Source organism: Chelonoidis abingdonii, chromosome 4 (assembly GCF_003597395.2).
Source record: "Chelonoidis abingdonii isolate Lonesome George chromosome 4, CheloAbing_2.0, whole genome shotgun sequence".
Classification (NCBI taxonomy): Eukaryota; Metazoa; Chordata; order Testudines; family Testudinidae; genus Chelonoidis; species Chelonoidis abingdonii.
Genome location: NC_133772.1, coordinates 4,264,640 through 4,287,457, shown reverse-complemented (window position 1 = coordinate 4,287,457; position 22,818 = coordinate 4,264,640). Strand labels below are relative to the sequence as shown.

General features: G+C 47.2%; 3 protein-coding genes across 5 annotated transcripts in view; 2 read left to right on the top strand and 1 right to left on the bottom strand.

The window, feature by feature from the left end:
- The window catches only part of LOC116815092 (ubiquitin carboxyl-terminal hydrolase 47-like), a 57,782-nt gene extending 55,353 nt beyond the window's left edge, over positions 1 to 2,429 (bottom strand). For 2 of the 3 annotated variants that reach the window (XM_075065899.1, XM_075065900.1), the window contains exon 1: positions 2,308 to 2,429. Coding sequence is in view for 1 of the 3 variants with exons in the window: in XM_075065898.1 (XP_074921999.1) it covers positions 1,944 to 1,953 (10 nt within the window). In the remaining 2 variants the exon portion in view is untranslated. Of the gene's footprint in view, positions 1 to 1,943; positions 2,027 to 2,307 lie in introns of those variants that run through there. The other variant, XM_075065898.1, reaches the window with a different exon arrangement.
- Positions 1 to 22,818, top strand: part of LOC116815086 (uncharacterized) — a 669,588-nt gene that overhangs the window by 91,592 nt on the left and 555,178 nt on the right. The gene's annotated exons all lie outside the window — the stretch shown is intronic.
- Positions 6,695 to 16,004, top strand: LOC116815109 (uncharacterized). The gene is made up of 4 exons (XM_032763189.2): positions 6,695 to 6,924; positions 9,704 to 9,798; positions 11,335 to 11,502; positions 14,524 to 16,004. Exons 1-4 carry the CDS (start codon positions 6,855 to 6,857, stop codon positions 14,977 to 14,979), a joined length of 789 nt encoding a protein of 262 aa, XP_032619080.1. The 5' UTR covers positions 6,695 to 6,854; the 3' UTR covers positions 14,980 to 16,004.

Genomic DNA, 22,818 nt, shown 5'->3' with positions numbered 1-22,818 from the left:
TAATAACATCACCTCCTGAAGTGGCGTACAGCCATGGCCAATGTCCTTAGGTTGATGCACTGTGAGCATAGACACTGCGTTACGTTCGGCGACCGTAACTGTCTCCAGCAACCGTCCCACACTGACCGCTCTGCTCACTATTGTGAACTCCGCTCCCCAGGGGTCATGGAGAATGGAAAGTCCCTCCCCTTTAAAGCCCCACACATTTTTGCCCTAGTTGCCCAGCTAGGTGAGCACATCTATCAGCTCCCCACTGTTGAGTGCAACTGCTCTGCTGAATATGTCAGCTACACTCCCCAGATATGCTCCTACCTGGTATTGGATCTCCTGGGCCTATGAAGAGACAGATTTAAGCATGATGCAGACTATCACCGGGGGAGGTGCTCAGGGGGTCTTGCAAGGGCCCAGGATCTTGGGCACCACCCTCCCCACGAGGGCTGCAAGGGCTCTGCCAGCCCTGGAGCTAGCCCCTCCCCTTCCCCGGGCAGCTGCTGAAGCACTGCATGACTTCAGCCTCCCATCCCATGGTGTAGAACTGATAAATGAAATTGTTTTTAATTGTTCACTTTATTAATGTAAGTTCTGTTCACCATTCACTACACTTGCCTGCATTGTAACTTCTGTTCACTGTTTGATTTTGTATTTCATATGACTTGGCATTGTGCCTCTCTCATACAACTTTGTATTAGAAAATTGGTAGAAAACTTTGTATCAAATGTTATAGCCCCTAAGGATAGTATAGTTAAAGTGAAAGAAACATGTGCCTTTTTGCTAGAAGTAGAATAAGATCCCCCCCCCACTCTGTAATCAATTGCCCCATTGACTGAATGAGGTGTGAATGAGTGAGGCTTGGAAGACACCCACCTCCAGACAGCTACAACAGTTGAAGAGGGAATGGAAGCCAGAGCAAAGGACAATACAACTTGTCAAGTGGGCCCAATGGAGGGGAGCAGACATATTGACGACCTCGGGGATTAGAAGCAAGCACCTTCTTTAGAAAACGCCCTCTTTGAGCAGCATTGGGACAACACCCAGAAAAAAAGCAGCACAAAGACCAACGGACACAGACCCAGATTTTGAATCTGGTCTGGATTTGCATAAGAGGAAAGCTGCTATAAATACAAGGTGTCTTGCAGAAGGACCCTGGGTCTCGTCTTGTCACCATCGGAGCATCGATCCGGATCGGCAGAAGCCCGGCTCCACCCCTCCCCCATCTAACTCACCTGGCCAGTGCAGTTAAGGGGAGCAACTAGTTGGTAACAGCAGCAAGACGGAGTGTGTGTGTGTCTGTGTGTGTGTAAATGCATGACTGTAATATATCATATGCATATGATAGAGTATTAATTAATACCTGTATTACTAATAAATGTGGCGTTTTGCCTTAACCCCCCTGAAAAGATCCCGTATAGCACTTTGAGTACAACAATGGGGACAGGCGGCGGGAATTTGGAGGGAGAAGGGGGGTAGGGGCAGGGCCACAGAGAGGACAGGACCCCGTGGCAAGGTGGGGCAAAGACCCACAACAGGCCCCCCACCTGGAGAGGCTGGCACCACCCCAGCTATCACTCTATGTTCAGGGGGGAGGCGACATGAAAGATATAGATCAAAGTCTAAACCCTGCCAGTGAATTGAACCTGCACTGAATGCCAAGTGGTGCTGCCTCCCGGCTGGGTTCTGATCAAACAGGAAAGTTTTGCTTTTAACAGAAATCCAAGTGAATGGGTTTTCTCCTGTCCTGCTTTCTGCTCACCAAACGCATTCAGGGTGAACACAGTGCTTATCACAGGCTAAGGGAGAAAAAAATGGGGTCCCCTTTATTAAGAGCTGCCTTATCCCAGGGATGATTTGTATTCCCAGCAATACTGGTTTATAAAATGCCCTGTGAACATTGGTACTATGAAAATACCTAAATTATTACTGTCATTTATTTTAGTTATACTAACTCTTTTGCATGTTTGTCTCGTCCCTCGTCTCATTCAAACTGCCTGGTTTAGTTCACCAGTCGTTAGCATCCGATGTCTTCCCGGGTTCGTGCACGTTTCGATACACTGCAAGCTAATCAAGCACATGACAAAGGTTAGCAGCATCTAGCTGCAAAGTCTACACCCAGCTGAATGTAAAGGTCTGACTCCCCCTTTTAACTAAACCACCATTTGCACACTATTTAACACTGCTCGCTCCTGCAACACGATCTCCATTGTATTTTCCACACAGTGAGCCCGATACACATTGTGAACTAGCTTCCCCACTTGTCACACACATTCTTTTCAAGTTCTGATTTCCCCTCTGTGCAGTAACACAACTTACCTGTTTGCACAAGTCCCTGAGCAGCGTGTAGGTCAGTCCCCTTAGAGTTCCGAGGAGAAAGCTAAAGGCTGAACCCCAGACTGAGCCTGATGACTTCGAAGCAGCTGGTCCTTTAACTATCACTTTCGTTATGACCGGACAGATTGAACAAATACGTTTGCTACATTTTCCTTCTTAGCCCACTAGAAGGAGCAGTGGCTCTTGGCTGGCAAGAAAGTCATTGACATTAGTTTGAATTCATATAACCTTGTACGGTGTGTTTATTATTCAGCTCAGCACGCACTAATTTAGCTCTGCAACTTCCTTCAACACCAGTGGGAGTCACAAGGCTAAACCCTCTGGCACTGCTCTGAAATATTATATACTTCCTCAAAAAACAAGAAACATTAAAACACCCTGGGCCTGATCTTGTGCTGCTGAGTGTGGAGGGTCCACCAGCCCCACCTTGCTCAATGCACAGGTTAACATAATGCACTTTCACACATAGAAAGCTTGCAATTATTCACATGCACACACAGTAACAGAAGGACCCTGGGAGGGCTAACTTTGTTGGTACTTACGTGGCCCCCATTTCCCTAGGATCTGAGCATCTCCACCTTTTTATCCTAACACCCAACACACACAGGAAGCAGGGCAGTGGTATTATCCCCATTTTATACAGAGGGAACTGAGGCAAGGGAGATTTAGGCCTGGTCTACATGACTGCTTAACTCGATGCAACTTAACATCACTCAGGGGTGAGAAAACGCCCCCCACCCCCTCAAGGGATACAAATGACAGTGACCAAAACACAGTCCACATGTCAGTGGGAGAGCAGCAATTATGCCAACGGGAGATTGTTCTCTCATCGGCACAGTGACTCATCACCAGATGCTCTACAGCGGCGCCGATGTAGCACTGTAGCGTTGACTTGCCCAAGCCACACATGGAGTCTGAAGTGAATAAGGATGTGAACCCAGGGCTCCCAAGTGCTAAGCTAGCACCCTAACCACTGCCTCACCCTTCCTCTCCTGAGGTTTAAAACCATCACACAAAGCCTTATTGCTAGTAATATAAGAACCGTGGCCCTAAGGAAAGGAAGTTGATACCTCGCTTTGTCTCTTCAGAGTGGCTTGAGTGGAGAAAAAGTTTCATGCTAAGCTAATCGAAACCAAGACATTTGAGGTTTGGTCCCTTGATAACCCAACACTTTCCCTAGAGTAGTTCAATTATGACAGATGCATGAATAGCTCCTGTACTCACTGGCTCATTATGGTGCCTCATGCTGAGCTTCAGGCAGGAGCGGCGCCAGGGTTTTTGGCGCCCTAGGCGGGGGTCCTTCCGCACTCCCGGTCGTTGGCGGCAATTCTGCGGTGGGAGGGTCCTTCCGCACTCCCAGTCTTCGGGGCACTTCGGTGGCGGGTCCCAGAGCAAGTGAAGGACCCGCCGCAGAATTGCTGCCAAAGACCCGGAGCATGGAAGGACCCCCCGCCGCCGAATTGCCGCCAAGGGCAGCAAAATGCCGCCCTCCCAAATCCTGGCACCCTAGGCGGCCGCCTAGGTCACCTAAATGGAAGTGCTGGCCCTGGCTTCAGGAACCTGTGGTTGGGCCTTGATGTTATTCCTAGAATACCAGGGTCAAAAAGGACCTCAGGAGGTCTAGTCCAACCCCCTGCTCAAAGCAGGACCAATCCCCTGACTGATTTTTGCCCCAGATCCCTAAAGGGCCCTCTTGAGGATTTGCGCTCACAACCCTAGGTTTAGCAGGCCAATGCTCAAACCACTGAGCTATCCGTCCCCACAGAGGGATGTGTTCCGACTGTTACAAACCTGACCATTGGGAAATGGACTGAGGTTTTTCAATGCTTACTGGAAATGGCCTGGTGTTCTGCAGGCCAGGAAGCGGTAACTGCAGAGGAAGCACTCTTTCTATTTAATAAACTGTGCTTTGCATCGCCCTGATGATCATGCAGCCAAACTGCTGAGCTTTACAGGAAGCATTAAGTTGGGCTGGGCAAGGCCTTTGTGGCCCATTGCCCTAGAGGGGGAATTCCAGAGGAAACCTGCCTGTTTACAAGCAGGCTCAAAGATCAGCTCAAGGCACCACTTTCTGACAAACAGCTTGATTCCTGGAAATGCTGCCTCAGCCAGCAAGAAACACAACATTTAAAACTGATTTTCACTTTCTATTTTTTACTCTCATTTTAGCTGTGTCCCCCTCACCCCCCCCCACGCATATTTCACCAGCCAGGGCTGCATCAAGAAGACAACTGTAGTAATCAAGCACAGTTGCTTATAGCCATGTTGCAAGCAGTTCGAAATGATAGCCATGTTGCAAGCAGTTCGAAATGACCTTTTATTCCCTAGTCCACTTCAACAAAGTTATGCAGCCCTTAGCCAAAACTCCTAGGAAACCAATAGCATTTTTGCCTGAACGTAGGATTTATCCTCAAGGGAGGAAGCTTTGGCAGGAATAACAGTTACTAAGGTTGCCGGGTGTCCAGTTTTCGACCAGAACGCCCAGTCAAAAAGGGACCCTGGTGGCTCTGGTCAGTACCACTGACACAGTGGTTCGGTTGGTGGTGGAGCAGAGCTAAGGTAGGCGCCTTGCCTGCCATGGCTCCGCACGGCTCCCGGAAGCAGTGGTATGCCCCCCTCTGGCTCCTACCCATACCCCAAGTGCCAGCTCTGCAGCTCCCATTGGCTGGGAACCGCAGCATGAGGCACCAGGCAGCAACGACTGTAGCTAAGTGAAATGGATAACAAGACGTCCTTTTACTTCCTCCTTTATATTACTTAAGTACATTGTTCTTGTTTTGAATCAGGATGACCCCTGAGGCTCAGATTCCAGTGTGCTCACCCCTCTTGATTTCACACACCCCCTCCCCAACCTATTTTCTGTGTTGACTTAATATTCAACTAGGGCTTGTGTTGGTTGCACGCTGCTTAATTTAAATGAGAGGCCTAGGCAGACAGGCAAATCAACATTTCTTTTTCTAGAGAAAGCTCATTTATCAACCCCGCCCAGTTACATCATTTAAACATGTTTTTAGTATGCACCTCTAACTCCTCACACCCTGACCTGACATACATCTCACACTGACTATGATACAAGGTTCTATTTGATGCCTCACATGATACTTTTTGGATAAGTACTATGAAAGCAGCATGTTAGGTGTAGTGAGCTTGTCAGGCCTCATAGGTGTTGCTGTTGCAGAACAGTGAATCCTTTGCCTGTTGGTACTGAGCGATTCTGAGAGTCACAGCTCCCACCCACCACTTCTCCTGCTCCTAAGAACTGGATTGGAGGGAGGAGGGTCCCAGAATTTGAGCTCCAGCCTCAGCCTAAACATCTGTACCACAATTAAACAGACCCTTAGCCCAAGCCCCATGAGCTGGAGTCAGCTGTAAGGGCCAGCCACGGGTTTTTAATTGCAGTGTGTGGACGGATCCTGAGAGGGTTAGGAATCAGGACTTGCAGCAGAGCCTGTCTCCAGGAACTATAATGAGCACAACTGGCCTGCAGGAGGCTGCCTGGTTGGCAGGAAGAGTCAGCAGGCCAGCTCTTAAGCCCAGCAGCAGCCGTCATTTGTCAGCTGCTCAAAGCATTCACCCATGGCTGCGGGAGCCCCTGCGCTGGCCTCGGAGCCAGCCTTGCCTCTGTGAGGGGTTCGGTCACAGAGATCCCCTTGGGCCTGTCACGTGCTGGAATTATCTCTGAATCCATTTCCCATGCCAGCCTGGGCCTCCAGAATCCTGCCTTGTTGACCTAGACACACTAGCCTCCTGCAACACAGACCCAGGGTCTGGGCCATGTCCCCAAAGCTACAGATTTATCTGAAAACAGCTCAGTAAGTTACCTGTCCCCAGACACCCAGCACCCAATGAAATCCAAACCCCAAATAAACTGTTTTACTCTGTGTCATAAACATTGAGATAAGGGTAACATAAAATCCCTCCTGGGCTGCCTGAGAGGGTGATAAAGAACAGTACTCAGTGACAGCCCTGCTGTCAAATAAGGGACCAGGACAGCAGAACATTCTCTCCCCAGAAATAAAAGTTAAATTAAAAAAACATTTTGGTGGAAACGGGTTCAAAATTGTTTACTTTTCTCTGTTCATGCTCTTCTGCTGCTGTTACTCACATTAAATATGAAAAGTAAAAGTCATTTTAGATACAAAACACTGTCTGTGACTTAGATGTGCATCCTAAGTAATATTTCTATCATTTGAGTCCTTTTTATCAGGGCTTTCACGTAACAATTGTCATGGCAAAACTGTCGCTCCCCCTGTCTGTAGACTGGACGTTTTTGAACTGACGCTCTCTGGGCCTCACAGAGAGGGAAACAGGAAAATGAAAGGAGCAGCTCCCTTCTGCAGTATGAGCGTAGAGTGAAGCAGCTGGAGAGGGAGGAGTCATTAACCAGCTCAAAGTGAAACCACTAGCTAGCTTTGTAATCCTCACCCGGAGATTTGTCAAAGCAAATTGTACAGGACAGACGCTCTCTCCCCTGAACGATAATTTTTGGAGAGGTCTTTTCTGTCCCCTTTGTGCCTCCAGCTAAGACTATGGAATTTTTTAGAAAAGAAAACGAAGAGCCTGCACCAAAATTTGTTCGTCGAAAGGACGATATCACAGGTAATTCTGGGCAGCATTTCCATTTGCTATCAGCCTGATAACTTAGGTCCTTCCTTGCTTGTGGCAAACGCACTGTGGGAGCGGTGAAGGGGCATCGTCTCACCATTCTGAAATGGAATTGGAGTTTGTGTAACCAGATGTTCAAGCCATTTTGAAGCATGAGAGCAAAGCAGAAACTTAAAATCATTATGTGAATTACCCGAGTCTGAAACCTGCTATTTGGTGACTTTGCAGCTTGAAGTTTCCGGTTCAGCACACACAGCTCACTAGGAGAAGCAGTGGCTGAGTGCATGCAGTATGTGTGGACACTTTTCTCCCGCTTCTCTGAGGTGTCTGGAGAGAGAAACGGTGGGGAAAGGGGTGGCATTAGGGAAGCAGATGAAGCCTTTAGAGCCCACCTACGCTGTAGCCATAGATGGAGGGGGGAGGGGCTATGCCCCCTTTTACACATCTGGGACTCTGCCCATTTGTGACCAGGCTGGTGGCTCAGAACACAGATTCTGCCCCAGCTAAGAAGCTGAAAGAGGGGATGAAAATGGTCATTACTTTAAATTGAACTAATGTAACAGCATCTGTGTCAAAAGATGTAAAAAGCCCTTGGTGGATTTCATACAGATAGAGGCAACATGGGGGGCCTGCCGGGTCACAGACCCCCCAGATTTGCTGGTTGGCTTGTACTGAGCATTTGTAAAATAGCCTTGAGCATTGCTGCAGACAGCTCAATGGAGCCCACAGTTCAACATGTAGCAGTGGTCAAAAAGCCAGGGAAATGTCAGGACATCCAAGGAATGAGATGGAGACTATGACGATTATGGTGGGAGACATCAGATAGCGGTTACAATAGTTCTTAGCGTGCGAGAAAGTCAGCCGGAAGAAACGCTGTATTATTGCCAATTTTGTGATAAAGTCTCTTTTGGGTGGAGCTGTTGCAAGTAACAGGAGAGTTTCCCCTTCGTGTAGCAGGTGTTATTCTGTAGGGGGGTCCTGTACATGCTCTGTGCATTTTTATGGCAGCTGAGCTGGCCTGAAGGAGCCAAAGGACCATGAAGGCGGCGGATCAGGAAGTCTGTGGTAGTGGGACCAGAGGTGGATTTATACTAAAACACAGCAAGGTGTCCTGGCACTGGCCTCCCAGTGACAGGGGGCCCAGGGCCAGGAAGCTGCGGCGGCAGCAGCTTGATCCTGCCCGCTCCTGGGGTTCTTGCTGCAGGCTCTGCCCCGACCGGCAGCCAAGCTCACCCCTTCCTCAAGCATGCCATGTTCCCATCCCTCCCTCTTAGCACTTCCCCCACCACCAAACAGCTGTTTGCCTTCTCTGGGCACTCTGGGAGGGAGCGGGGAGGTGGAGAAGAGGCGAGAGTGGGGCCTTGGGGAAGGGCGGATCAAAGTCAGGGCCCCCGCACTCCTCTTAAACATACTTCCCCCCCCCCCCCCCAACTCCCTGCCATGAGCCGCTCAGGGCAGGGAGCTGGGCACCTTGCATAGACGCAGGCCCCACCGCCTCTGCCCTGACTCCTGCACCCCACACCACTCCAACCCCTGAATACCCCACATACCCAGCCCCCCCTAACACAACCATGCCCTGGCTCCCTGCACTCGCCACCTAATATTCCCATCTGCACCCTCACACCAAAATGGGAGCTTTCCGCCAAGGTACGCTCCACAGACCCCAACCTCCTCCCCAACCTGTGCCCCCTCCTGCACCTAAACTCCCTCACAGACCTGCACCTACAAGCACTGACTCCAGCACCACCCCCTCACACACACTCCAGCAGACTCCTGAAACCCCTTCACAACATCCCCCAGCGCCCCTACCCACCCTGACTCCTGCACCCTCCCCCTCCCCACATCCTGACCTGCACCCCTCACACCAAACAGGAGCTGACCCAGGGAAGTGCTCCACACCCCAACCCCCTGCCCCTTAAACTCCTGGCCAGGCCCTGCACCCCAACCTGCTTCTGCACCCTAACTCCTCCCCAAACCCTGCGCCCCTAGCCCCAAGCCCCCTACCACATCCTAATGCCTGGCCAGACCCCACACCAACTTTTTTTAAATAAAGCACTCTTAGCTAACTATTGTAAAACACTTTGGATAACAGTCCAAACAATATTTGGAAAGATTACTGAGACCCTCAGTGATTTTCAAGTGGTATTTAGAAAAATAAGTTAGACTCCAAAAACAATCAAGGTACCTCGCTTTATTTTCATTTACTTCCTATTACTTATAGGAGGAGGAGGAAAAAAAAAAAAAAAAAGAATGAAAAAATAGGGTAGGGGGGTGGGGAGAAGAGAGAATGTTCTTTTTCTTAGCTGGGTCCCAAGGAGGGGCCCCACTAACTCTAAATCCGCCACTAACTCAGATAACCGGACTTCCAACCTCTTGCTTTAACAACATCCTTTCTAAGCAGGAAAGATGGGGGTCCTGAGGGTTTTGGGAAGGCAACAAGACCCCTTTCCCAAAAGGGTAAAAAGAATGGTCTGAACTAAATAAGAAAAGCTGAAGGAGAAAATATTTAAATGTATAACACCAGTTTTTCAAAAGCACCTCAGTTTTAAAAGTGCAAGTCCCACGTGTCCCACTGAAAGTCTATGAGACTTGAGTCCCTAAATCCCAGAGGAACTTTTGTAAACATGTGCACCCTAGACACATCTTCTGCCAGTTGCTTCAGTACTGGGTGTGTGTGTGCAGAATCTCCCAGACCAAAGATCCAGACTTGATAAACGCACTCAGTTTGAGAGGATTTTTATGTTAATTCAGCTAGTGTCTCCTTGCTTGTCAGGTGATGATGAGGATCTCATGAGGGTGGAAATGTCTTGTGGACATGCTGCAGATCCTGGTTCCTTAACAGGCTGGTGCCGAAGTCTGTTAGACCAGGTAAGAGAACACAGAAGAGTGTCAGAAAAGCCGAACTACGTGTTTTTAATACACTTGGTTTCTTCCAGAGATGTGTCCCTTGATATATTGAAATGTTCTGTCAAGTGGGAAAACTGTCTTCAACTAGTAATGTGGGGCATTCTGAGACCATTTACTGTTATTTCCCCTCCCATCCCCCGCTTCCTTCCCCGCCCATGAGAAATAAGTAACTGCCTGTGATGCAAAGAGATCATTCTTTCCAGTGATAAGAGAACTGGAGAAAGTTCAAAGGGTCTATTTCAAACAAACAACTGAAGTGCAGATGCTGTTTTTAAAGCCTTTGAGTTCTTTGAACCTTTTGAGTCTGCAAAATTGTGCTGGAAATGTGACAAGAAATCCAGCAATTCCTGGGCTGGGCTGGTACTTTTGGTGGTTGTGATATTGTAATGTCAGGGGTACACAAAGCAATGAGGTGAGGCCACATTATATACAAAACCCTGAACGCAGCCAGAGCCCTGACACAGCAGTGACTGACTTCCTCAGAGCTGTCAACAGGCAGCTCCACCTGCCACCCCAAAAGAGCTCTTGGTTTGTCTCACTTGGTTTCAATTCCCACTCCCCGCCAACACCTAGACGTCTCCCTCCCACTGGCAACCAGGTAAGAGAGGAACTCGGCCAAATGGAGAAGATGCATGTAACTTTCCAAGTAGATATTCCAGCAGAACGCTGAGCTAGTGACAGGCCTTCTAAAAACATTAATATGCATTATTGACATGCAAAACCTTAAATTATACTGAATAAATGAAGACTCGGCACACCACTTCTGAAAGGTTGCTGACCCCCTGAGCCAGTCTTAAGTTTAAGAAAGAAGGCAGCCTGAGTGGATGAGAACCTGAAATTCCTCAAACACCAAAGAGAACATAAGGTGGATTAAACAGCCAACTGCGGCTGGAATTGCTCGTTGCAGTTTTCCAAGCTGGGCACATACAGAACGGATAAGAACTAGACAAAAATAGGGAAAGAAGTGTTAAATACTAAAAGAAAGATGTAATTTTATAAGTAGCCCCACAAAACAGCATAGTTGGCCAGAATGGCAACCACAGAGTTAGAGCAATTTTTCTTCAAATCATTGATTCCCCCTTCCCCCTCCCCACCAAATATATGAGTTTTTAGCCATGACTTTGGTTTTTTGCTTCAGGAAATATTTCACAAATATACTCCTTTAAATAAATTTATAAATATTTCCCTTGCTGATGACTCAGTGACACATTCATAAGCCTTAGATTAGCAAGTTATTTAAAAAAAATTAATGACTATATACACACACAATGCTTCAACAAAGTGAGAGAAATGAAGAATTAAGTTGCTTCAGAAATCAGGGAAAGCACAATTTTCTGACCTTATTTAACACCTCCAGCACCACCAGATCCAAATTCCAAACAAGCAACTATATTAAGATGGAGTTAATGCTGGCCTTAAGAGGTGGCTTATAATATGGCACAGGTTTCAAATTTTACAGCTTTGCCTCTTTATCTTCTCTGCTTTCCTGGCCTACAGGGTTACTTGAAGTTTCACTGCCCTGCTGATGTTAATGGGAAGAAATGTGGGGCGGAATGGTCCTATCCGGAAGTCCGCCGGAATGCTTCACTCACTGAAACAGACCAACGGAACTTTGAAGAAAAACTTGCAAAGTTTGCAGCTAAATATTACCATGACTACAAAGAGGTGAGTCCAGATCCCTACTGCTTCTCTCCTCTTTCACACCTCTGCCTTTGTTTTATTCATGAAGGCACCTTGTAGATAATGGTGAAGCTGTGCGGCTCCTGCTGGCGCTGTTGCAGCAGCTTCCATGTTGCACCATGACATTGATGGTGCTGGTTACTTATCCAGGGCATCTCAAGGAGCAGACATCCTGAATCCAGTTCTTCTCCCTGGCCTCACATAGTTCACATCCTTAACAGAGCAAGGGGACACTGACCTTATTTATTTATGCAGCTGGGCATGTGCAGGAAATGGAGCAGACAGAGAACGGAGTATCTCCTGAAAGGTGACCTGCAGAGGAAAGCACTATTTCAAGGTCCTCTGTACATTCCCACTCATGGGATGGTGTGCCTGACACCTCAGTTTTCCCGAACTTCTGGAAAGCTGTGTCCATTGGGCCTGTATTTTCCACTCCATGCATCCGATGAAGTGGGTTATAGCCCACGAAAGCTTATGCCCAAATAAATGTGTTAGTTTCCAAGGTGGCACAAGGACTCCTCGTTGTTTTTAGGGAGAAAGGTGCACTCCTGTCAAGTAGGAGGTCACCACCACTGTTCATGGAGCAAGTGGGAAGCAAAAGTCATTCACTGGACCAAAGAATTTTCCCCCCCAAGGCCAGGTTGTTCACACAAAAGCGCAGCAATGTACTACGAGCAAGGCAGAGCTCACTCTCTACACTGTGCGATGACAATATGAGACTCTGGCATTGGTCTGCAATCAGGAGAGAAGAATGTGCAAAGAAGTTCTCAGCAGAGCAGCTCAACACTGAAGAGCTGTCTCCTCAGCAGGCAGGGAATGCCAGACATACATTTCTTTGCCTCCAGAGAGAATTCCAAATGTCCCCTCTGCTTGCTCCTGCCTGCTTATAAACAGTAATGTTAGATGCTGTCCTCCTGGACTGGAGCAAGGATTTGCTGTATGCATTTCTTCCAGTTCACCCCATCACACTGGCCATTCAAAAAGGTCCACCAAGACAAAGCAAGGCTGATCCTCAGCATAGCCAAGGGAGCAGTGACATAATTACCTTCCAGAGTTGTTCCAGACCCCCCCACAGTACCCGCCTCTCTCTCAGGACCTTTATCCCAAGGGACAGCAGAGTTCTCCATATCAATCTGGAGGCTCCACCTCTGGCCTCATGAATAATCTTACGCATTGCTTGGAACTCACGCCGTAGGGTTCTCTCTGCTGCCATCGACTGTCTGAGATATCTGTATTTCCGAAATATGCAGAGCAGCGACGTGGAGTTTGATTCATACACTTTGCTTCCACTGGTCCTCACACTTGGCCAGTGCTGGACTGGGAAAGCCATGTTACAATCTGTATTTAACCGAGTACTCCTCAGCCCACCTTCCACATGGACGGTTCTGCTCACTGACCTCCCAAAAGCAGGGACTCCGAAAGAGGAAAATCACTACCTAGCGGTGACTGTGCTTCCTAAGAGCTGCCATGCCCCTCCCTCCCTCCCTCCCCTCAACCTCAGAGTTCTCTGTATATCTGCAACAGTGGGTTTCAGGAAAAGAAATGGGCTGCAGTCCCTTATATAACCTCACAGGCTGGTGAGGAAGCATTTTTGCAGCCCTTAAACATGGTTTTCTAGGGATTTCCAGATCCTACAGGCACTGGGGGTACCATTCCATGACTGCACAGAGGGAAATCTTGAGAAATCACAACTACTGCTAGGTAACCTATTTGTTTCCTTTTAAGTTCTTCATGATGTAGATAAAGGACGCCTGAACTGCCTGCTTCCCCAGCCTCCTGGGCTCTTTTATGTTAGAAATTCAAGGCTTGTCCATTCCGTTTTATGCTGTAAGAACGAAAACTAGTGGGATCAGGACATACAGAAAGCAAGGAAACAAACCTGAGATTGTGAGAATAATGGATTTTGACTCAGATTGCATAAACACTTCTAGTGAAAAGTGATAAGAAAAGCTGTGTGAAAGATTCAACACACCCCACCCTATCGCGAAGAGCTGGAGTGCCCCCACAGTCCATTTCCCAAGGATGATTGTCAACAAAAGCGAAGGCTATGTCTGTACTAAAGATGAGTCAATCTTAGGTCGACTTACAGCCACTGTATTAATTACTGTGGTGGCTGATGTCCACAAGACCTTCTGTCAGTGGTGCGTGACCTCACCAGGCACACTCCCGCTGACTGACAAGAGGCAGCATAGGGGGCTGAGCGCCAAGGTGCTCAGCTCTGCACAGCTCCCTACCAGGAGCCCAGCGTGCCCCCAGCTTTTCACCTCCCTGCTCTTAGCTGGTGGGCGGGGGGAAGCTATCCGGGACTTTTCACCTCCAGCAGGGAGATCTGCACTCAGAGTCCAGTTGGCTGCCGTAGTCCCGGTGGGAAGTGGATACCTGGGACCCTGTCGGGCAGCAGGGCTCCCAGAGGGGAGTAGGGAGTCTGGGTAGCAGTCTGGCTTGGAGTGGAGAACAGGCAGCAGCCCAGCTCTGGAGCTGGAAGCAGCTTTCTTGTCAATTTCACGATTCTGAAGAAGCCGTGATATTGACAAGAATGACACCCAATGACCGATGTAAGGAATGCAGTGTCTACACAGACACTGTCACCCTAACTGCACCGACATAAGCCCTATGCCTTTCGTTGAGATGTTTTTATTGGGTCAACAAAGCAGGGGAGTGACATCGGCCGGAGGAGCATTTCAGTGTGTACACCTCCACTGTTTTGTCGGCGAAAGCTGACTTTTGTTGACAAAACTGTATAGTGTAGACAAGGCCTAAGACTTGAGGTTCCTGATATTTCTATGGCAAATCGAAAACAGTAAGTGTTTCTGGAGAGGAAAATACCCTTTCAGGCCTTCATTATAAATCATAAAAGAGTCCAAAGGGCACACACTCATCTTTACAGTGGTCTGTAAAATGGGAAGGAACTCCAGAAGCTATGCAGATACCATTTTGTGTCACTTTCTTTTTAAAAAGGATGGAGTAACAATCTCACTCACGTCTGAAATTTGTTTTTTCTCTAAGTGTCCCAACTGCCACAGCTACGTGGAACGCCAAGATCTGAAAAACCTGAGGGTGGTCTGTATCCTCTGCCATTCGCTGAAGGGGGAAGTCTTTGAGTTCTGCTGGCAGTGCCTGAAGCCCTGGAAAGGTGCTGGAGCACCATCCGAGAGGTGTGAAAATGTGGGATGCAAGAACCAGTCCCTGGAAGTCTTAGCAAACTGCAAGCTGAAGGATCTTCCAGGAAGCGAAATAAAAAACTGTCCCTCCATCCGTGCTTGTCCCACCTGTGGACGACTCATTGAGCACATGGAAAAGTGCAAATATATTATATGTCCACAATGTCATGTTGAATTTTGTTTTGCTTGCCTTGAAATTGCTCGTAACTGCCAAGCCAGCAAACATGGTGCCTATTTTCAATACTGTGCAAAACCACTTGCTCCAAAACAAACACAAATTCCAGTATGGACTCAGAAATAAACAGAATTGTTCCAGCCATACAGGCCAGGGAGATTAGGAAATGCCCCAGGGTCAGTACTCAGCTCCACCGCAATACTCCCGAATGCTACATTATCCCTCCTGTCAAATTAAGCTTGATGGACAGATAAGAGATTGATCAAGAGTCAGGACAAGCCCACCCCCTCTGATGACATTTTTTCCAGTAAGGATTGTGTGTGTTGGAGGGAATATTATAGGTATGTTACACCTGATATTTAAGCCATACGTGAAAAAAGAAAATGCTTGTAATATAAAATATATATGTTATTTTTGTAGTTTGTTCATGATACTGGAGAACCCATGCAATTAACAGATACTCAGATTTTGCTAGACAGCAAATATAAATTCATAGTCATAATTGTATTTCTCCTCTCTACAAGGTGGCTAAGACTGAACCAAGCTTAAACAAAAGCTAATACAAAATGTTTTTATTTTCATAGGCTTAGGATAAAGAGGTTCGATCTTGGCTTTTAAAGTATTTTATCTAACTGAATGAAAAAAAAACCAAACACTTTTCTTGTGCAGTTCTCCAACCTTCCCCACAGGGATAGGGCCTTGTGAAATATGTCCAGTTTTTCACACACAGTACTGCAATCTAACACACAACCTGGAGAGTCCCTCTTGAACCCAGTATTAATCAATCTTACTCTTTTCATGGGTAAGAAAGTTCAGGCTTGCCATTCATTGGGAATAGTGAGGGCCAGTTAAGACATACCAAACACACCAACTTTCTAAATATAATCCATTGTGAAGCTGTGAATAAATTGGTCTATGTACAATGTGTCATGCTGGTCTCACTGTGGAAGCAAAACTATGGGTCTTCTTTATTCCAGTACAGCAATATTCTCTGTTCAATGTTAGAAAGTGATTCTTAGATATCCACTATTGTCACATTACAGTACACTCTTTATAGTTAATACTGTAGTTAGATTTTGATTTGCTTTGTATCTCCACAAATGTTTTTCTTGCTTTCAGAGGTTTAGCATTAAAACTTATTGACAAATTAATTGACTCCTGTTCTGAAAGTGTTGAATAAATGTAATTAGATTTCTGAGATTTTAAAATGAGCTTTCTAGGAAGTTTTGATGAAATTTAATGTTTGTGCCCATCTACTAGCAGAATGCTATTGCTTATAGTATGCTTGAAATTTTGTGATGCAAGGATACTACTAGAACTGATCAGATCTTTTAACTCTTGTGCAAAATGTCACCTCCACAAAAACAAATTTTTTTTGTCAACATTTTCTGCTAAATATTTCATTTTGTGAAAAACAGAAAAAATAAATTCTTGAGGTTTTGGGGGAGAACTTTTTGGTTTTCAGTGAATAAGTTTGTAATTTTCCACAGAAAGCAGATACATTCCATGGAAAAACCTCAGGTTAGTTAAAACCCAATTTTCTGTCAAAAACAGTTTTGACTGAGAATTTTTGACCATTCCTAGATAACTCCATGCCTGCTCACCATTGCTTTTGGTCCATGTACAGCACTTAGGAACACAGGAGAGAAAAGCTTTATACATTGTGACAAGATGGCCAATGTTAGTATCGTGGGTCTTGCACTTTTCTTGGTGGGGGGCTGTCAGGGTTCCCTCCCCACTCTAAACTCTTGGGTACAGATGTGGGGACCCGCATGAAAGACCCTCTAAGCTTATTTCTACCAGCTTAGGTTAAAAACTTCCAAGGTACAAATCATTCCTTGTCCTTGGCTGGGTACTGCTGCCACCACCAAGTGAGTTAGACAAAGATTCAGGAACAGGATGACTTGGAGTTCCTGTTTCCTCAAAATATCCCCCCCCCAAGCTCCATCACCCCCTTTCTTGGGGAGACTTGAGAGTAACCAAGGTAAGCATCAGCCAGCCCCTTGGGTTTTTAGGACACTAAAAACCAATCAGGTTTTTAAAAACAGAACTTCATTATCAAGAAAAAGTAAAAGAAGCACCTCTGTAAAATCAGGATGTAAGGTAATTTTACAGGGCAATCAGATTCAAAACACAGAGGATTCCCCTCTAGGCAAAACTTTAAAGTTACAAACACAGGGATAAACCTCCCTCTTAGCCCAGGGAAAATTCACACGCTAAAACAAGATACTCTGATGCATTTCCTTGCTGTTACTTACTATTTCTGTACTTTTAGATGTATCATTCAGTAGGAGCTAGATTACTTGCTTGGTCTCTCTGTTTCCCAAAAGAACAACAGCCCCCAAAAAACCCATCCCCCACAGATTTGAAAGTATCTTCTCCCCTTATTGGTCCTTTTGGTCAGGTGCCAACCAGGTTAGCTGAGCTTCTTAATCTTTTACAGGTAAAGGAGAAATTTTATGCTACCCTCAGCTGTATGTTTAAGACATGGGCTAAGATGCCACCCTTTGCCCCTACTCTTGGGGCACCAAGGTCCCCACTAATGGCCTAGGAAGGTGGTAAAGGAGGGAAGGGGCCTGGGTTTGCTCCTCACTCTGAACCCCAGCCCCTCTGAACCCCTGCAGGTTCTTACCCTCTTCCTCCTTAGGTGGGGTACCTTCAGTTCTTAGACACTGGGGAAGGGGGTCTCCCTCCCCTGCTGGGGCAGGGTCCCTTACTTTAGTTTGCTGGTCTTTCAACTCTCACAGCATGTCTCTAAGCTCCAATCCTCTCTCCTTCTCCCTAACTGCCTGAAGCAGGGGGTTTTATTAGGTTCCTGATGGGGCCTTAATTGACTTCAGGTGCTCCAATTAACCTGCAGCCACCCTCCCTAGTCTACAGGGAACCATGCCTTAATAAGCCTTGGGTTTATATGTTTCCCCTCTCCCACTGCTCCCTGGCCCTCCTATATCACAGCATTCAGAGAGATTGGATTTAGACAATAATTCATGCCATACGGGGATTCTAAGTGCAGGTCTAGTAAAATATTAAAGGAACTCTCATTATGTGAACAGTAGAAATGATTCTCCACTCCTGTAGTCTACAGCTAAAAGGACTCACAGGAGGTATTCCCATAGCCCTAGTACTGGCAAAGTCTTTCAAGGGCAAAAACAAAAAATAGTGGGGTGATGCTTTGCTCACGCAGAAAGTACGAATCTACACATATCAATGACCAATCAAATATACAGTCAATTTTGATGGATAGTTTTCAAACAATTTTAGAGCTTCTACGGGCATATGGATTTTATTGTTTATAGCCAATATTAAGTTGCCACTAACTCTTGCAGTGTAATGATATGTATGCTCCATCCAATTTGTTTAGCTCCCCATTCAGCAAAGGACTTAAGCACGTGCTTAACTTTAGGCATGTATTTAGGTTTCTGACTTCAGTGGAACGCAAGCATGTGCTGCTTTACTGAATAGGGATGGACTTAAGCACCTGCTTACATGTTTTCTTGAATCAGGGCCTTAATTTTTAAAATAGTATTTTCCTCTTATTTACAAATACTTTAATACTTCGTTTCTTTGTTTTTAAGACATCATGTATCTTATATTGCTCAAATCTATATCAGCTACAGTAACTAAATGTGTGTTTCAGCATTTGTTTTTACTAATATAGTAGTGTCACATAAAACTATTTTTATCACTCTTTTTCAGCCCACAAATTGTGCCATTTTCCAAGAAAAAAATAAACTTGATACAAAGTAGTGATATAATTTTCTTGTAGACTTAACAGATTTTTAGATAAATGTGTGAATCTCAGATGGTTTAGAAATTCAGTTTTCTTCAAATAAGCATAAAAAATCCAGCTGATTCTCCAAAGGCTGTTTGAATTATTTAAACATTTTGAGTTTGCAAAACTGGACTGGAAACATTACAATTCTGGCATTTCCTATCTTTGCATTGCTTGACTTTGGAACCTCAATAAAGTTCTTTTAACATATTCTTTATGTGCAATTTTCTAGTTGTCAAAAAAGCAAACTGAAAATACAGAATTCCATCAGGTAGCATCATATTGACACTCACATGATTCAACAACAGAGCTGGAAACTCTAGATCCCCTGCCACTTGAGCTGATGGTGTTACTGACTGACAGCTGTAGAAGCGGTCACTCTCTGTATGGACGAGCACTACGGGGGAATTCGACAGTTTGCCTGTGGGCTTCACAGATGTTTGCTGACAGCATAAGAATGGCCATACTGGGTCAGACCAAAGGTCCATCTAGCCCAGTATCCTGTCTTCCAACAGTGGCAATGCCAGGCGCCCCAGAGGGAATGAACAGAACAGGGAATCATCAAGTGATCCATCCCTGTCACCCATTCCCAGTTTCTCGCAAATAGCAGAGAAATGGTGAGTCTTAGGAGTCTTGGGTTCCCTTCCACGTCCTGGAGGAGAGTGTTCTCTAGTGCAGGGGTTCTAAACCTTTCCAGACTCCTGCACCCCTTTCAGGAGTCTGATTTGTCTTGTGAATCCCCAAATTTCACCTCACTCGAAAACTTCTTGCTTACAAAATCAGACACAAAAACATAGAAGTGTCACAGCCACACTCTTATTGACAAATTGCTGCTTTCTCATTTTTACCATATAATTATAAAATAAACAAACAGGAATATAACTATTGTACTTACATTTCCATGTGTAGCATATAGAGAGCAGTGTAAACAAGTCATTGCCTGTATGGAATTTTAGTTTGTCCTGTCTTCACTAGTGCTTTTTATGTAGCCTGTTGGAAAACCAGGCAAATATCTAGATGAGTGGATGTAACCTTTGGAAGACCTCTGAGTACCCCAGGGCTACACGTGCCCCTTGTTGAGAACCACTGCTGTAGTGAACGTAGACTCTTCGATCCATACCCCCAAAGCCTGATCCCTTCTGCCCTGTCTCAGTCCTAGTCTCCCCTACACCAGTGGATCCTCGTCCCCTGTCAATCTCCTCATTTAGCCAGCTCCAGTTTCCACTCCTGAGGTTTCTGATCCCAGTCTCAATCCTCCAGATTCCTCACCCCAGTCCCAATCTCCCCACCGTGCCATTCCCAATCCCCACTCCCGCTCCCCAGATTCCTCACCCCAGTCCCAATCTCCCCACCGTGCCATTCCCAATCCCCACTCCCGCTCTCCAGATTCCTCACCCCAGTCCCAATCTCCCCACCGTGCCATTCCCAATCCCCACTCCCGCTCCCCAGATTCCTCACCCCAGTCCCAATCTCCCTACCGTGCCATTCCCAATCCCCACTCCCACTCCCCAGCTCCTTGTTGGATCTGCCTCCCCTCCCCGTTGGGTCACGAGATGTCTGTGTTCCCTGGAAGCTGTGCCGCCACGCAGCGGGCTCTCAAGGGCCATGCACGCAGGCAGAGAGAGTCACCCCTCCTCCAGCCCAGACCGCCTCCACCAGAGCTGCCAGGGAGAAGAGTCCCCCGCCTTGGCCGGGCCCAGCCCCAGCGGAACTGCTGGGGAGAGAAGCCCTTCCCCTGGCCCAGCCCGGCCAGGCCCGTCGGAGCTGCCGGAGAGAAGAGCCCCTCCATCAGCCCAGCCCGGTCTCACCAGAGCTGCCAGGGAAAGGAGCCCCGTCCTCGACCCAGTCCAACTCAAGCCCGCTGGAGCTGCCAGGGAGAGGAGCCCCTTCCTTGGCCTGGACCAGGCCCGCTAGAGCTGATGCGGCTGGGGAGAGGTGCTTCTCACCCAGCTCCGAGTGCTGTAGTGAGAGAGGGCTGGGGGGAGTCCTCTCTCCCCACCGCAGCCTCAGGGCAGCCTGCACCCCAAACCCCTCATCCCCTGCACTCTAACCCTTTGCCTCAGCCTTGAGCCCCCTCCTGCACCCTGAACTCCTCATCCCCAGCCCCACCCCCGAGTCTGCACCCCCAGCCAGAGCCCTCATCACCACCCCCACCCCAACCCTCTGCCCCAGTCCTGAGCCCTCTCCTGCACGCTGAACCCCTCAGCCCCACCCCCACCACATGAATTTTATTATGTGCACCAATATGAAGGTGATGTGTCACACATCACCATCATATTGGTGCACATAACAGAATTCATTCCGCACATGAATATAAAAAAATTAAGGCGAACACTGCCAGGTGTCCCAATTTTATTGGGACCATCGTGATATTAGGGGCTTTGTGTTATATAGGTAACTTACCCCCCACTAACCTTCCCAAAAAGTGTGCTGATTTTTCACACACACATTTGCTTTCCCATCACCCTACCTCCTCCAGTTATTTCCACCTGCCCACCCCCTTCACCACCACTTCCCCCCCGGCTCCCAAATTGAATCTTGTTGCCCAGCCACTTCCCATCTCAGCCCCTAGCTCCAGTCTCTGCCAGCCTCCTGTCTCATTTCTTGGCAAATCAGCAGAGATCCCAACTTTGCCTTTCAGAGGCAGGTGTAAATATCAGTTTCTACAGAACTTGCTGCTAAAGAACCACAGATGAGTCACCAGGTGGGACAGAGGCACAGTCTGAGGGCAGGGGACAATACCAGGCTATAGAAGAGCCAGCACTTTGGTGAGATTAGGATCCACTGATCATCGCCCGCCATTAAGAGGCATAGCCCTGGGAGGATGCCTGCTCTCAGAGGTATGAGCACTCACTAGCAGTCTGTGCGGAGTCCCCACAGGTGGACATTCTGTGGTCCCATCATCTCACTGGGTTAGCGTGCACACACAAGAGGCATAACTCCAACACTGCTGAGTGATGCCACCTGTGTTCATAGATGCAGACTCCATGGGTGCTCTGGGGCTCAAGCATCCCCCTGCAAAAAAAATTCCCACAAGTCACCAGTATGTGGCAGGAGCATGTGCATGGTACACAGCGAAACCGGAAGGCAGAAAGCACCCACTAGCAAAAATAAAAGTCAGTGTCTGTGCCAATTTTCATTTCCCAAATACTGGAAAAACAGAAGCGGTGTGTGGGTGTGTGAAGATCTGGTTTCTGTACCACAGATGTTTAGGGATGTGTACAACCCAAAGTTTGCCACATTTGCATGGTGTTTACCTTCATCCTCACTACAGCGAACCTGCCACCATTAACAGAGCAAAGATCAGCCTGCATGAAATGCACGTACTGATGTGTGCTGGGGTGTGACACAGGGAGAGCAAGAGCAAAGTGGGCAGGAGGGTTGGAGGTACAAAAGCTGAATGGATTGAGGGAGAAACGGGCCAAGATGGGGAAAGTGAATAAGTGTGGAAGGGGGAGACCAGAACTGACTGCACAGAGAGCTGAAAATAGACTGATTATGACCAAAGGGCATTGGTCCTCTACCCACTCTGCACCTCTTTCCCTGCTCACTCCCCTCTACATCTGTCCTTGTCCTCTTAGCCATCTATGCCCCAACTACTGCCTCTCTTCCCATCCCCTTGTCTCTGTCCCACAAATCCATTTTACTTTCTCCACCTCCAACATTTCACCCTGTCCCTCCAGCCAAATCCCCAGCATTCATCTCTCTCCCCCTGCCACTTTTCACACAGCACCCAGCTCTTCACCCTGCTCCTGTCTCTTACACACAACACGCTGGAACATACAACCCACAATGTATCAGTTCTCTCCCTGCAAGACAGGAAGTGGGGAGGCACTTCTGGAACTTTGAGATACTGTTGCAAGAGGACACACTAGCTCCCTGTTCGGGTTTATGCTGAGCTGCTATACCAGCCTGATGGACACAAAAGACAGATCTAGACTTTTAAATACATCAAATTGTCCAATATGGATACAACTGAGGAGGAATCAGGCATCAGGCCTTTTTCTGTGGCCTGAACAGAGAATCTCTTCCATCTCTGGATACAGACTTTTAAAGTGGATATTTTTTCTAGATAATAAAAGAAATGTCTGGGCTTGAGAAGACCAGGTTAGGTCAATGGACACGAGCATTTTATAATTCATTCTGCTAGCTGGGGAGATTCCAGAGAGGAATGGAGAACCAGGCTTTTCCCC

Excerpts from the sequence above, each read along its gene's own strand:
- LOC116815109 (XM_032763189.2), top strand. The coding sequence starts at position 6,855 with ATGGAATTTTTTAGAAAAGAAAACGAAGAGCCTGCACCAAAATTTGTT. Across the intron at positions 9,799-11,334 it reads GCCGAAGTCTGTTAGACCAG|GGTTACTTGAAGTTTCACTG; the intron begins GTAAGAGAACAC and ends CCTGGCCTACAG. Across the intron at positions 11,503-14,523 it reads ATTACCATGACTACAAAGAG|TGTCCCAACTGCCACAGCTA; the intron begins GTGAGTCCAGAT and ends TTTTTCTCTAAG.